This window comes from Neophocaena asiaeorientalis, unplaced genomic scaffold (genome assembly GCF_003031525.2).
Source record: "Neophocaena asiaeorientalis asiaeorientalis breed wild unplaced genomic scaffold, Neophocaena_asiaeorientalis_V1.1 scaffold433, whole genome shotgun sequence".
Classification (NCBI taxonomy): domain Eukaryota; kingdom Metazoa; phylum Chordata; class Mammalia; order Artiodactyla; family Phocoenidae; genus Neophocaena; species Neophocaena asiaeorientalis.
In genome coordinates this window covers 626,952-640,687 of record NW_020175040.1, presented here as the reverse complement: position 1 = coordinate 640,687, position 13,736 = coordinate 626,952, and the positions used below count along the sequence as shown (strand labels likewise).

Sequence of the window (13,736 nt, the reverse complement as noted above, 5' to 3'; positions counted from 1 at the left end):
GCAGGCGGACTCTCAACCACTGCGCCACCAGGGAAGCCCGACGTCCAGTTTTTTATGTGATATTTTCAACTTTTGTATTTGTTTAACCAGTCACTTTCATTAAGGTGGGAAATAAGGTTATGTTTACATTTCTCTTAGTAAATGCTGGCCCGGGAAAAGCAAAATTGCCTTAAAGTTAAGCATTATCTCTTATTAAACTGTGTGCATGTACGATGCACTGGTAATTAAATTAAACTATCTGGAAAGAACAGTTAAATAGAGTTAAGTCATTTACAAGATTCACCTGTAAAACAAAGCGCTATCCCAAGAAGCGAAATGCCATCAGACTCTGGTTTGAGCCATGGCATAGTCTGGGGTGGCCGCGGTTTCTTCAACTAATAATGAAAGAGAGGAAATTCGCAGTTCTTTTTGAGGAGGAACAGAATGCGTCCCAAGTGTCTTGGTGAAGTTCTGGAAGTCCACACGTTTGGTTTGTGTGAAGTGTGAGTTACATTGGAAGGCTGTGCTGGGTGGGGCTGGGGGTCTGCGGAGGCCTCGGGGAGCACAGCAGGGGGTGGACGTGGCTGGCGGCGGAGGTGAGCCTGGTGGAGGGAGGGACAGCTCTCCTTTTAGGTGAAGGCCCGCCTGATGGGCATCCAGCCTCGGTCACACGCTCTGTGCTAGAAGGATGCTTGCAATGGTGTGATTCTAGACTGATCTCCCGGGGACTCGTTCATTCTTAGGATGTGAGCTGTCCACTCCCATGTCCAAGTACTTGGATCTCTTTATTCTGTCCTTGTGCTGGGGAAGTTATTTTCTCAGAAAATGAGGCTGGTCCCATTCAGTTTTTCAGCATTTGCCTGCGGCTTCCATGTGGCCGGTGACTCTTTCTGGGATGCATCCTCTAACCCAGATGCCAGGGCCGCATAGTCCTCTTGAACAGAGCTGAGCTTGTCGCAAGTCTTGGCACTGCTCCGCATCAGGGCAGCCTGTTTGTGTACAAGCGGCTTTTCTCATTGATTGTGAAAGTACCAACAGACGTAGCCCATTAAAATAACCATGACAGACGCACACCCCCTGCTCCCTGGGAGGCCATGGAGGGAGGGTAGGGCCTGTGCACGGGTGATCCAACCCTCACCACCCCACCTCCCAAAGCTTCCCGGGGACCAGCCTGAAGCCAAGCACCGTGGGGCCTCAGGGCCCCTCCACATGAGCAAAGCCCGCCGTCGAGTCCCCTCGTAACTGCGGCTTCACCGGCCACGGCGCACCAGCATCCCAGAGTCCCACCTGGGACCCCAGCCGCCACCTGGCAGCTGGGACAGACCCTCTAAGGGCAGGGGGCTCAGGGAAGGAGTCTCAGCCCCATAACGGTCCAGTGCTTGCTCTTCTTTCTCTGTGGTTTGAGATACAGCCTGTGCGCGGGCATGTGCGCACGTGTGCGTGATGGAAACGTTTCAGCCTTGACACGGTGTGTCGCAACGGAGAAATAAAGACATCTCCTGTATTACTACATACTGTGATCCTACACCTGCCACAGTGACCAGTTCCCTTGTGCCATATTTGTATTCTCTACTTGCCCCCAAAGTGTAGCGTATAGCCCGTTTAGTAAAGTAATATTTTATCAGGGGTGGTGAGATCTTTTTTTTTTGGTTCATATTTGGTTGTTTTTTCTCTTGAATTTCCTTCTTTTGGAAAGTATTTATTAAAGTATACTCTAGATACTCTTGAATATCTTTCAATCTAGATTAATATAGCAGTCCTCCCTTAAATTTTTTTTTATATCTGATTATGTAGTTTTATAAAGTATTATGTATGTAAAGCACACGCTTCTTCATAAAATAGCTCAGTGGGTTCCAGGCAGCTCCACTCAAGTCAAGATATAAAACATCTCAAGCACTCCAGAATTTTCCTGGTGTCCCTTCTCGGCCAATTCTACTCTCCCTCCCCCCACTGCTCCCCACCCCTCACGGAAACCACGAGGCTGACTTTTATCACCATCAGGGACTCCTGCCTATTCTTGAGTTTATTTTGTGTAGTGGGAACCACATGGTATGATTTTGCTTGCGTTTAACTTGCTTAGCTCAAGATCCTGTGTTTGAGACTCATCCAGACTTCTGCGTGTAGCGGTAATTCACTTAAAAAAGTTACTCTTCGTCTTTCCATTGTAGGAATGAATCATAGTTTATTGATTGGCCTAGGGTGGGCGGTGGTTTGGGCTGTTTTCAGTGTGGGGCAGCGTTTATCACGTGGCTGTGGGCATCCTGTGTGAAGTTCTGTCGGGTATTTACCCAGAAGGGGAACTGCTGTATTGGAGGGTTTGGCAGCTTTAGCTGACACTGCCAGACAGTCTTCCGAAGCATCACCAGTTTCCGTCCCCGCCAGCCACGAGTGAAAGTCTTTGCCGACACTGGATGTGGCCTCTTTTTCATTGTCGCCAACCTGATGGCTGTGCAGTGGGACCTCATTGTGGTTTTAATTTTCATTCCCTCATAACTTACTACGTTGAACACACTCTCGTGTTACTGTTGGAATTCTGTTGTTCTTCGCCCGGTTCTAAATCAGGTTTCTCTGTCTTGCCGATTTCTGGGAGTTCTTGATAGATTCTGATGATGGTCCTTTGTTGGATCACAAGTGCCTTGTCTCGCTCTCTGACGTTTCTTTCCGCCCTCGTGAGGACATTTTCTGAGGAGCACCTTGCACATGCTGTCTTCTGGGGAACGCAGATTCCTAGGTTTAAGGAAATACGATTTACTGATCTTTACTTTGTTATTGTATTTTGTGTCCTTTTCAAGAAATCTTTGTCTACCCCAGAGTCATGAAGATATTTCCCTGTGTTACAGTGTAGATATTTTAACTTGTTTCACCGTTCGCATTAGATCACATTTAGATTTGTTTCTCTGGACGGTGTAAGTAGGAGTCAGAAGCCATTCTTTTTTCAGGTGGATGTCCAGTTGCCCCCATGCTGGGCGTGGTAAAGACCTTCTTCCCCCACTGCACTGTTACCTTAGTCAGGAACACAGGGCAGATGAGTAGGTCTTTTCTGGCCTCTCTGTTCTGTTCTGTTGTCAAGCTGTCTTTGCACGCTGCCTCAATTTACTGGAGTCCTCCAGTCATTTTTGGTATCTGGTCGTGTGGCTGCCCCTGGCTGGGGCATGTGATCTGGGTTGCTGCCTGCTTACCTGTAAAACCGTCGTGGGGATAGGACCCTCTTCTAGAGCTGGAGGGAAGGTGCCGTGGCTGCAGGTTGGGGCCCGCCAGGCGGCTCGGCCAGGCCAAAGATCCAGGCAGTCAGTTTGAAGCTAGGCTGGGGGAGGTGCTGCAAAGGGCAGGGGGGGCTGGGGGCTGTCCTGCCCCGGGTGATGGATGAAGGCATCTCTAAGGGGCTAGGTTGGGTGGGCCCAGCAGGTGGGCTCAGCCCAGCAGCTCCTGCTGGCTCTCAGCCGTCGTGTCTGGGGTCCCGGGGCAGGAAGGCAACGCTCAGGATCCTTCTTGTTTGTCCATCTTCTAGTCATTGTAAAAGGACTCCCGACACCACCAGGGCCTGCGGGTGACAACCCTGCCGCCGCCCCCCGCAGTACAGAACATCAGAGCTACAGCATTCCCTGGGCTGTTTGCTCAGGCCCCGCAAACATCCTGTCCAAACAGGGTGCTGGTGGAGGTGGCCGCTCATCACCCCGCAGGTGTAGTGTTTTTTGCAGCATTTCCGAAGCCACCATTCTTTCGGGCTCTGATGTCCGGGAGAGGGGACTGTCTAGAGGGGTCGTGACCTCCAGGTCGGATTGTTCTGGGCACCCACTGCCTGTGATCAAAGGAGGTTAGATTCCCTGGAATCTCAGGATCTTTTTATGACAGCATGTTTCTTGAATAGGTAATACCTGCCCACGGGAAGGAAAACACATAAAAGATACAAAAGAGGTAAACAGTGGATGTCAGCTTGCTCCCTCCCTCCCCAGGGCCCGGTCCCTCCCTGAGACACCCGCTGCTACCCGTTTCTGGGACCTCCTTCCAGAAATCCTCCACGTGTTACTTTAAAAAAGACCAACGGTGACTTGTTATACATACTGTTCAGCATTGAGCCTGTCTTCTTCATTCTTTGTGATGTATTTGGAAACTGTTCCGCAGAAGTGAGTGAAGATCTAACACGTTCTTTTTAACACTTGCGTGAGATTGGGTGGATATAACACCAATCATTTCATCACTGCCCTGTCGATGGGAGTTGGTTGTTTCTGGATCTTTGCTGTCACATATTCGGACGCAGCCAGGATCCGTGACTTACATGTTTGTGCTCATGTCTGTCAGCCATTAGATTTCTAGAAGGGGACGTGCTGGGTCACTTTTTTGTGTTTACACTTCAATGCATTATTTTCTCTTTATTGTGGTAAAATACACGTCACATAGATTTCGCCATTTTAACTATTTTTAAGTGTACCAATCCATGGCGTTAAGAACATTCACACTGTCTTGCAGCCATCACCACCATCATCTCCAGAACTTTCTCATCTTCCCAAAAGTGAAGCTCTGTCCCCTTTAAACACTAACTCCCCATCCCCCATCCCTGGCCCTGGTAACCTCTGTTTTGCTTTCTGTCTCTGTGAATTGGCCTATTCTAGGGCCCTTATATAAGTAGAGTCATATAATAGTTGTCCTTTTGTGTCTGGCTTGTATCAGTTTTTTTTTTTTTTTTTTTGCGGTACGCTGCACGAACCCGCGTCCCCTGCATCGGCAGGCGGACTCTCAACCACTGCACCCCCAGGGAAGCCCTGGGTCACATTTTTAAAAGGCTGTTTGCCTCTTTAGTCTTAGAATTTTCTAATCCTACTACATTTTCCAGTAATATTTTTGTCATGGAGTATTTGTCACTAGAAGAGCATAAGGGACTGTCTCAACAGTTAAGGAAGGGCACCCACCAAGGTACCAGCCCTGGGGACAGAAGCCATGGCTGCCCTGACCTCCTCCCTGGTTACCACTGTCCTGGCTTCCGTGAGCACGAGTTCCTTCCTTTTCCTTACAGTTTTACGACCTCAACAGGTGTTTTGCTTTTCTCTGGGTTTGAACTTCACATGAAAGGCAATGCACAGTGTCCCTTCTGTGACTGCTTCTCCCCTGAGGCCGTGTCCCCGTGATTCCCCGTGTGGTCACCGCACGCCCGTTTGCACAGCCTGGTCATGTCCTAGTATCCACCTTTTTCCTGTCCTTGGGCGCTCGGGTTGTTTCCAGTTTGGAGCTACTGCTTGTGGGTCCCCAGGTGGAGACCACGGGTGCCCGTTTCTCCTGGGTGTGGACCTGGGGGTGAAATCACCACATCATTGGATTCGCGTGTCTCCGCTTTCCTGGATGATGGTAGATCATCTTCCAAAGTGGATTTATCCTCCCTCCGCTCCTCAGGGGTGCCAGAGGTGGGACTCCTGCCAGAGTCAAGGTCGTGCTCTCTGGCTGGCGGGGCCTGGTGTCCTGACTCTGAGGGGCAGCCCGTGGGGATGCATCTGGGAGCCAGGCTGATCCTGGCCCGGGTCACCCACGAGGCTGATGAGAGCCTGCCAGCCAGCCTGCAGCTGTCACAGTGGGAGGTGGCCTTCACCTCTCGGGCCACGGTGCTCGTGCCTAACCGGCAGGCAAGGAACACCGTACTCCCTCTGGCCGAGCGCAGGCAAAGTGAACAGAAATGGGGGAGTCCGTGAAAAGCCAGAGCAGAGCAGGGAGGGGTTGCTGGACACCCCTCCTGCCTCTTCTGGAGGGATTACCGTCCTGTCCATCCTTTTATCAGCCTGTCCCTCCGTAATTAAGTAAGTAACTGAAGAGTAGTCACCAAACACCTTTTTGTGCCAGGGGTGGGGAGGTACTGCCTACTGAGCTCCTGTCCTTTGCCAGACACTGGCTTCTCCCCTCCCTACTTTGTGAAATGCAGGCGGGAGGGGTGATTTGCCCATTTCACCGGTAGGGGCACAGAGGCTTGAGGATGAGTGACTTGGCTGCGTCCCCCAGGCAGGGAGGGGTGCCCTGGCTGAACACCAGTGCTCACGGTGATGTGTCAGACACGCCCAGGCTCACCTCTGAGACTCGGTAGAAACTGCTATGTGGAGGTGATGTGTGTGCGTGTAAAGTTCTTCTCCCTCCTTTTCCTAAGCCTGTGCCATTGGGCTGTGTATCTTAAACCCTTAGATCGCTATTTATACATCTGGGAGATCAAGGTAATTGACCGATTTCACGTCGTCAATGTGAGCTTTGCATGAGGTGGTATACACCACGGGCCTGGGGTGTGCTCCACCCAGCCCCAGGTTTTATCAAGTACTAGGTCTGTGCTGGGCACTGGGAACCCTGAAATGACTGCGAACCGTTCTTGGCCCCTGAGACCCTGTCCCTCTGCTGTCTGAGGCTGGCATGTCCCTGGCAGTGATGTTGTATATGTACCAAGTGCTGCTGTGAATGAGGCTGGAGGAGGGGCTGTTTGTTCTGCCCGGGACGGAGGTGGATGCTGGCGGGACCACAGAGGATGGAGAGGCAGGGAGTGGTGTGCAGGCTGGCTTGTTAAGGCTGGGTAGTTAGGCAGGGTAGAGGAAGGGCGTTCCCAGCTTGGCGCGACATGTGCAAAGATACGGTGCATAGAGAAGCCTGCTAGCTGGTGGAATAAGTGCTGAGACGTGAGTCTGGGCTGTGCTGTGAGGGCCCCGATTGTTGCTCCAGGCAGGGGTGCTTTATCCTGCAGGGCAGTGGCCTTCCAGTGGGGTCCGTGGGCCACAGGGATCCCCGAGATGACTCTGAGCTGGCGAAGACCATGGCATTATGAGCAAAACTAAGTAGGGTGCTGCAGCGAGGGTTGGGGTGCAGGTTAGTTTAGATTCAGAAGTCAGGGACATCCTGCCTGAGGAGATGAGAGCCCCAAACAAGGGTAGCCCTGTAGAGAGTGGGGGTCGGGCAGGGCTCAGGGAAAGGGCAGAGGATTCCAGGCAGAAAGTACAGTGCGTGCAAAGGCCCTGGGGCAGGAAGAGCCTGAGGGGTTCAAGTGGAGAGAGTGAGTGAGAAAGGAGACGCGGTGGGGAGGTCGCAGGGCCATACCAGGTAGGTCTTGGTAAAGAAAGGGGGGACTCTGGGGGGCTGTAGGCCGTGGAGAGACATAGTCTGATTCATACGTGGGAATGGTCATTCTGACGCCATCTGGAAGATGGACCAGAGGAGGACACAGGGGATCAGGGTACCTCTCGGGCCCAAGAGATGGTGGCAGAGTGAGGGGCAAGGTGGTGACAGGGGTGACGGAGGTGGCCCTGCAGGTGACGGTTGGGAGGAGGGAGGTGAGGAGGAAGGAACGGGCCCAGGAGGGTCCTGAGGTTGGCACAGGGAAGACCAGGGGAGAGGTGGTCTGGGGGAAATCGGTTGCTGAACAGATTCAGGCCGTGGGATTGCCGGGGATGCCCGGTGTCGGTCGCTTAGCCACCTGTGTGTTTGCAGGATACGGACATGAAGGAGGGCGCCCAGGTGAGGTCAGCCAGGCTGGGGCGTGGACGGGAGAAGAGGCCCTGGGGCTCAAACTCTGAGGGGTTAGAGAGAGACAGAGGCTGGGGCCTGGGTGGGGGTGGTCAGGGAGGGGGCCTTTTTTTTTGTGGTCGGGGGGGGGGCCTAGGGGTGGGCCTCTGGACGAGCCGCAGGGGTACACACCTTGTGGGCTTTGCCCGGCCCCCTCTCGCGCTCCTTGGACGGTGCTGGGCAGCGCCGCGCTTGGCCCCTGTGTTGATTCCCCCTCCCGCTCCAAGTGGGTGGCCTCCCCAGCATAAGGGGTCACGCCCCTGAGTTCCTTTGTTTGGAAAGAGGGGAAACCGGGATGGGAAAGGCCAGGAGAGAATGGAGGGCAGGCCGCCAAACGCAGGCTAAAACCTGCATCTGCTCGGGAGGGGCAGGAAGGGAGCCCCATTCAGTCCACAGGGAAGTAGAGCCTCCTCAGGCTGGTGCTTAAATTCTCAGAGAGGGCTTCCAGGATCGGCTGCATCAAGCTGCCCGTGCACAGACAGGAAGCTGAGGCCGGAGAGGAGAAATTAAGGCTTGGGACTTCTAACTCCCCGCCTGATCTAGAGTGAGCCTAGCGGCGGTACTCACCGTAACACCTGTGGGGATGAAAGTGCCTGGACTCACGCCTGGCTCGTGGCGAGCACCGGTGCATTCCAGCCGTTACTGTTCCCCTGATAGGGCACCCATCTCGTGTCATCTAGCTGAGACCCAGGGGCCTGTTGGAATCTCCTAATCTCTGTAAGGCAATCTTGGAGAAGGCTTAGGGAGAAAAAGTACAGTCCAGTAAAAGAAAGGACGTTCTGAGCTGAGCTATGCAGAAAGGGACAAGCTGCCTGCATGGAGCGAGATCCCCACCACCAGAGGTATTCAAACAAGGTGAGACCCCCATGTGCACGGAGTGTGGTGAGAGAGGATTAAGCGTGGAATGGTGGCGTCACTCTCAGGGGCCACAGAGACTCAAGTCGCGACTCTGACGTTGTAGGGGAAGAAACAGACAAATGTAAAAGTAAGCTCATAGATAAACACGAGGGTTTCACATAGTGATAAATGCTGTGTGGACACTGGAAAGTGAGTGATGTGATCAGACTGGGGCTGTCTTTCGCCATACAGGTATTTCAGACTTTTAGCCAGTCGGTTGTATTAAGGTTTTCCTTTTTGCTTGTGGATTTCATTTCTTTTTCCCCCCAGCTTTACTGCGATGTAATTGACCTGTAGTATTGTGTAAGTTTAAGGTGTACAGTGTGATGCTTTGATATGCACATGTGTAGCGAAATGATTATTACAATAAAGTTAGGTCACACACCTGTCACCCCGCACAGTTACCATTTTCTCTTGTTCTTGTTTGTGGTGAGAGCATTTAAGACCCACTCTCGTTGGAACTCTCGAGTGGTTAGCTATAAGCACCGTGCGGTGCATTAGGTCCCGGAACTTACTCGTCTTGTGACTGCAAGTGTGTGCCCTTTGACCAACATCTGTCCATTCCTCCAACCTGCTCTCTCCCAGTTCTTGGCAAACATTCTACTCTGTTTCTATGAGTTTGGCTTTTTTAGATTTCACATATAAGTGATATTACAGAATTTGTCTTTCTCTGCCTGAGTTATTTCACTTAGCGTAATGACCTCAAGGTCCATCCATATTGTTGCAAAAGGCAAGATTTCCTTCCTTTTTATGGCTGAATAACATTCCATTGTGTGTGTGTGTGTGTGTGTGTGTGTGTGTGTGTGTGTGTGTGTACACCACATTTTCCTTATCCGTTCATCCATTGATGGATACTTAGGTTGTTTCCATGTCTTGGCTATTGGCTATTGTGAATAATTTGATGAACATGGGGGTGCAGATATCTTTTTAAGATAGTATTTTCATTTTCTTCAGATAAATACCCAGAAGTGGGATTGCTGGATCGTATGATAGTTCTAGTTTTAATTTTTTTGAGGAGCCTCCATAATGTTTTCTATAGTGGCTGCACCAATTTACATTCCCATCAACAGTGCACAAGGGTTCCCTTTTTTCTACATCTTCACCAACGCTTACTATCTCTCGTCTTTTTGATAGTAGCCATTCTAACAGGTGTGAGGTGATATCTCTTTGTGGTTTTGATTTACATTTCTCTGATGACTAGTGATGTTGAGCACCTTTTCACATACCTGTTGGCCATTTATGTCTTTGGAAAAATGTCTCTTTTGGTCCTTTGCCCATTTATATATATATGTGTATATATATATATATTTTTTTTTTTTTTTTGCTATTGAGTTTTACGTGTTCCTTATGTACTTTGTATGTTAACCCCCTTATCAGATACATGGTTTGAAAATATTTTCTCCCATTCCGTAAATTGTCGTTTAATTTTATTGTTTCTTTTGCTGTACGGAAGCTTTTAAGTTTGATGTAGTCCCACCTGTTGATTTTTGCTTTCATTGCTTGTGTTTTTGGTATCATTACCAAAAATTTGTTGTGAAGACCAGTGTTAAGGATCTTTCCCCCTATGATTTCTTCTAGGAGTTGTATGGTTTCAGTAATTCATTTTGAGTTGATATTTGTATATGGTGTGAGACAAGAGTACGACATCATTCTTTGGTGGAATTTATTTCTGAAGAAGTCTCTCTTTATCCTAAAATTATTTTCCTTGCTTTTCTTCTAGTATTGACTTTGTAGATTTGGAATTTATTTTTGTGTGTGATGTGTGGTAGAGCCCATCATCAGATAGTCAATCCTTTCCCCATTGAGTGTGAATGCCACTTTTATTATATACGAAATTCCCATATGCACATCATCCTGTTTCTGAATTTTATTCTGTTCCGTTGATCTCCTTATCTTTTTAATTATTAAAACTTTAAAGTGTGCTCTCTTCTTTTCTTTTTGGAAATTTTCTCAGGTATTTTTAGACATTTCCTAGTTTGGATGAATTTTAGAATCAACTTGACAAATGTCATGACGAATTATTTTGGGACTCTGGGATTCCACCTAAGTTGTAGGTTAAATAAAGGAAAATTGGCATCTTTACGGTATCGAATCTTCTCATCTAGACACGTGGTATATATTTCTAACAAAGTAAACTGTTATATATCTATGAGACAATTTTTTTTCATGTAGATTTAGTGTGTTTACATAGATTGATTTCCAGGTTTATTTCTTTTTTCAGTGGGATTTTTTTGTCTTACCTTTTCTATTTAATTGTTGCTGGTGTATAGGACGGCCACTAATTTGTGTATGTTGATTTTGTTTTTGGCCACCAGATAATAATAATAATAAATTAGTATTTATTGAAGTACGGTGTTAATATTGATTCCTTTGGATTTTCTAGAAAGATGAACTCGTAACATCTGCAAATAATGACTGTCGTCTCTTCTTTTCTAATACTCCTGCTGCTTCTTTTTTTCTTGCTTTATTGCATCTGCTGGCATCTCTAGGACACCGTTAAACAGTAGTGTCAGTAGGTACTTTTGTCATATTTCTGACTTCAGTGTGGTGTGTGTCTAAAGTTTCACCACTGGGTGTGATGTTGCTACTTGTTTCTGGTAGACACTGGTTATCAAGAATTTTTTGTTTTCCTCCTGGTGCCTGAGAACAGCCCTCAGGTTGATATTGAAGCTTATTTCCCTGGTTTTCAGAAGGAAAATTGAAACTCATAAGAGCTCAATGACTTGAAATGCCCACTAAGCCAGCGAAGAGGACGATTCTTAGTGAGCTCTGTTCCTAAATCTTGCAGGCTGCTGACATTTCTTGGTGCATTTCTTCCTCAGCCCTGCCAGCTTATGTGAACTGCTCAAGGACACTTAGAGATCCTTGTAGGCTTCAGCAGCTGTGCAGCTGTAGGTCCTCATAACAGAGCAGGACACTGAGTCTCTAGGGAGGAGAAATGACTATACATGGTAGTACTAAGGTGTGGACCCAGGTTCAGAGTTATTCTGTGACACCCTGGTGTCCTCAGCACGTATGTAGGTGTCCGAGATGGGCTTCGTCTTTTTTTTTTTTTTTTAAGAAGATGTTGGGGGTAGGAGTTTATTAATTAATTTATTTTTGCTGGGTTGGGTCTTCGTTTCTGTGCGAGGGCTTTCTTTAGTCGTGGCAAGCGGGGGGCCACTCTTCATCATGGTGCGCAGGCCTCTCACTATCGCGGCCTTTCTTGTTGCGGAGCACAGGCTCCAGACGCGCAGGCTCAGTAGGTGTGGCTCACGGGCCCAGCCGCTCCGCGGCATGTGGGATCTTCCCGGACCGGGGCATGAACCCGTGTCCCCTGCATCGGCAGGCGGACTCTCAACCACTGCGCCACCAGGGAAGCCCTGGGCTTCGTCTTTGAATGTCGTTTATTTTCAGACCTCGGAGGCAAATGGCTGCATTAATTGCATTCCTTATTTCCTGGTTCCTTATCGTCTTAGCAAGACTCTTTTTTTTAATTGATGTATTTATTCCCTTTTATTCCCTTTCCCCATTGCCATTTCTCCCTCCGCCTGCCCTGGGCAACCGTTCTCTTCAATCCGTGTGGGTTTTTTTTTTTTTTTTTTTTTTGCTTTTATGTGTTTATGCAAATTTGTACTGTAATTTTGCATGCAATCTTTTCAGTTCATATAATGGATCTCACTTGGCTTTTTCCTGTTTCCCCGCAGCGTTCTGTCCTTTGCTGCTCTGTGTTGCTGTGTGTACACGTGTCCAGCTTCATGATGCTGTGTGTACTTCTCGTCTGCCATTTCTGACATCTGTGGAGTCCTTCCTGGAGGACGTCCCCATGTTCTATTCATACTCCTCCAGTGATGGACAATCCAGGCTCCCTCCAACCCACTTCCATAAATCACACTGAAGTGAGCTTGTACTGGTTACATATGGGTCCGGGTAACAACTTCCCTGCAATACACTCCCGGGAGCAGAACGACTGGGTCCTGGATGATGCCTGTGTTTAATTGTGTAAGAGGTGCTGGGTCTCCCTCCAGACTGGCTGCTCTAGTCGCCACTCCCACACCCCAGGCAGGGCACGAGGGTTCGCACCTGTGCCTGGCATTTATCACTCTTTCTCATTTTTCTGGTTTCATAGGTATTTTACTTTGGGGCTGGTTTTTTTCATGTTAATTTTCAGAAGGTTACTGTATTTCTCAATAGCAATTCTTTGTCAGTTTTAGAACATTCCAGAAACATCTCTTAACCTGTCAGCAGTCTGTTATATTTCTCCACAGAGTTCTTTGTTATACAGAGAATTTTAATTTTGAGGTAGGAAAATTCATCCAGTTTTTAGCCTGTGGTCTGTGCCTTTGAGTTTTAAGACATTCTCCCAACCCCAGACTCCTGCCCTCCCCGGTCACAGATATTTTCCCCAGGAGCTTTCCTCGACGCTGTTGCTATTTCTTATGTCTTGTCCTGTCTTGGTGTCTTATCTGGTCCCTTGGAAGCAGAGCCTGAGCTGGGGGATCTCGTGCACGTGGTTCATTTGGAGAAACTGCCCAGGGCGGGGGGCAGGGAAGGAGCTGGTGATGGTCCTGGTCCCACGGAGAGCTCTGTAGCAGGCGTGGCCGCACAGGACTGTCGCTTTGGAGACGGGCTTGGCCCTTGAAGCCCCACTACTCAGTGATTGGCCATCCTCCTCCCGGCCCTCTCCCCCTGGGTGGACTCACCCTCCCAGGCAGCTCTGCAGAGAAGCCTGTGCTTGTGAGCTGCTGGTGGCAACAGGCGCAGGCAGCGGGTGAGTGAGTTCCCAGCCCAGTAATGCATGGGGATCTGGCCCAGCAGCAGCAGCATGTACTACACCCGCTGGGCCTAGACACCTGGGAACCCTGCACCTCCTCCAGCTGGTGACTCTGCCTGTGTTACCACCCACAGTGTCCACGAAGGACCTGATCGAGACGTGCTGTGCGGCAGGGCAGCAGTGGGCCATTGACAACGACGAGTGCCTGGACATCCCCGAGAGCGGTGCCGAGAGCGATGTGTGCAGGTAGGGTGGGCGCTGGCTCCATGTCCCTGTGTCCTCCTCCCCGCCCCGGGCCCCGCACTGCCCGGTGAGCACCACTCCACCTGCGTCCAGGTGCCCGCAGGTGGCTGGATGTGGCTGCCTGGCTGGCTGGCCGGGCTCTCTCCGGGTGTGTGGAGCCCGAGACTTGCCCCAAGAGTGAACTAACTGTACAGACTTGTCGCCGGCCTGGTGAACACGGTCGGAAGAGCACACGTTGGGACCGCTGTCACCTGGGGACGGCCAGGTGCGTCTCTTACCAGGTGCTGCGTTGCTGCTGGGCGGTGCTCAGCCCACTGGAATTTCCTACCTCAGCCTTGAGCCGGGG

The 13,736-nt window shown here is 49.8% G+C and overlaps 1 protein-coding gene across 4 annotated transcripts in view; it reads left to right on the top strand.

Moving 5' to 3' along the window:
- FBLN2 (fibulin 2) overlaps window positions 1-13,736 on the top strand; it is a 105,591-nt gene that overhangs the window by 68,297 nt on the left and 23,558 nt on the right. For all 4 annotated transcript variants that reach the window (XM_024763430.1, XM_024763429.1, XM_024763431.1 and 1 more), the window contains one exon: window positions 13,282-13,393. In XM_024763430.1, coding sequence (XP_024619198.1) covers window positions 13,282-13,393 — 112 coding nt within the window. The remainder of the gene's footprint in view (window positions 1-13,281; window positions 13,394-13,736) is intronic.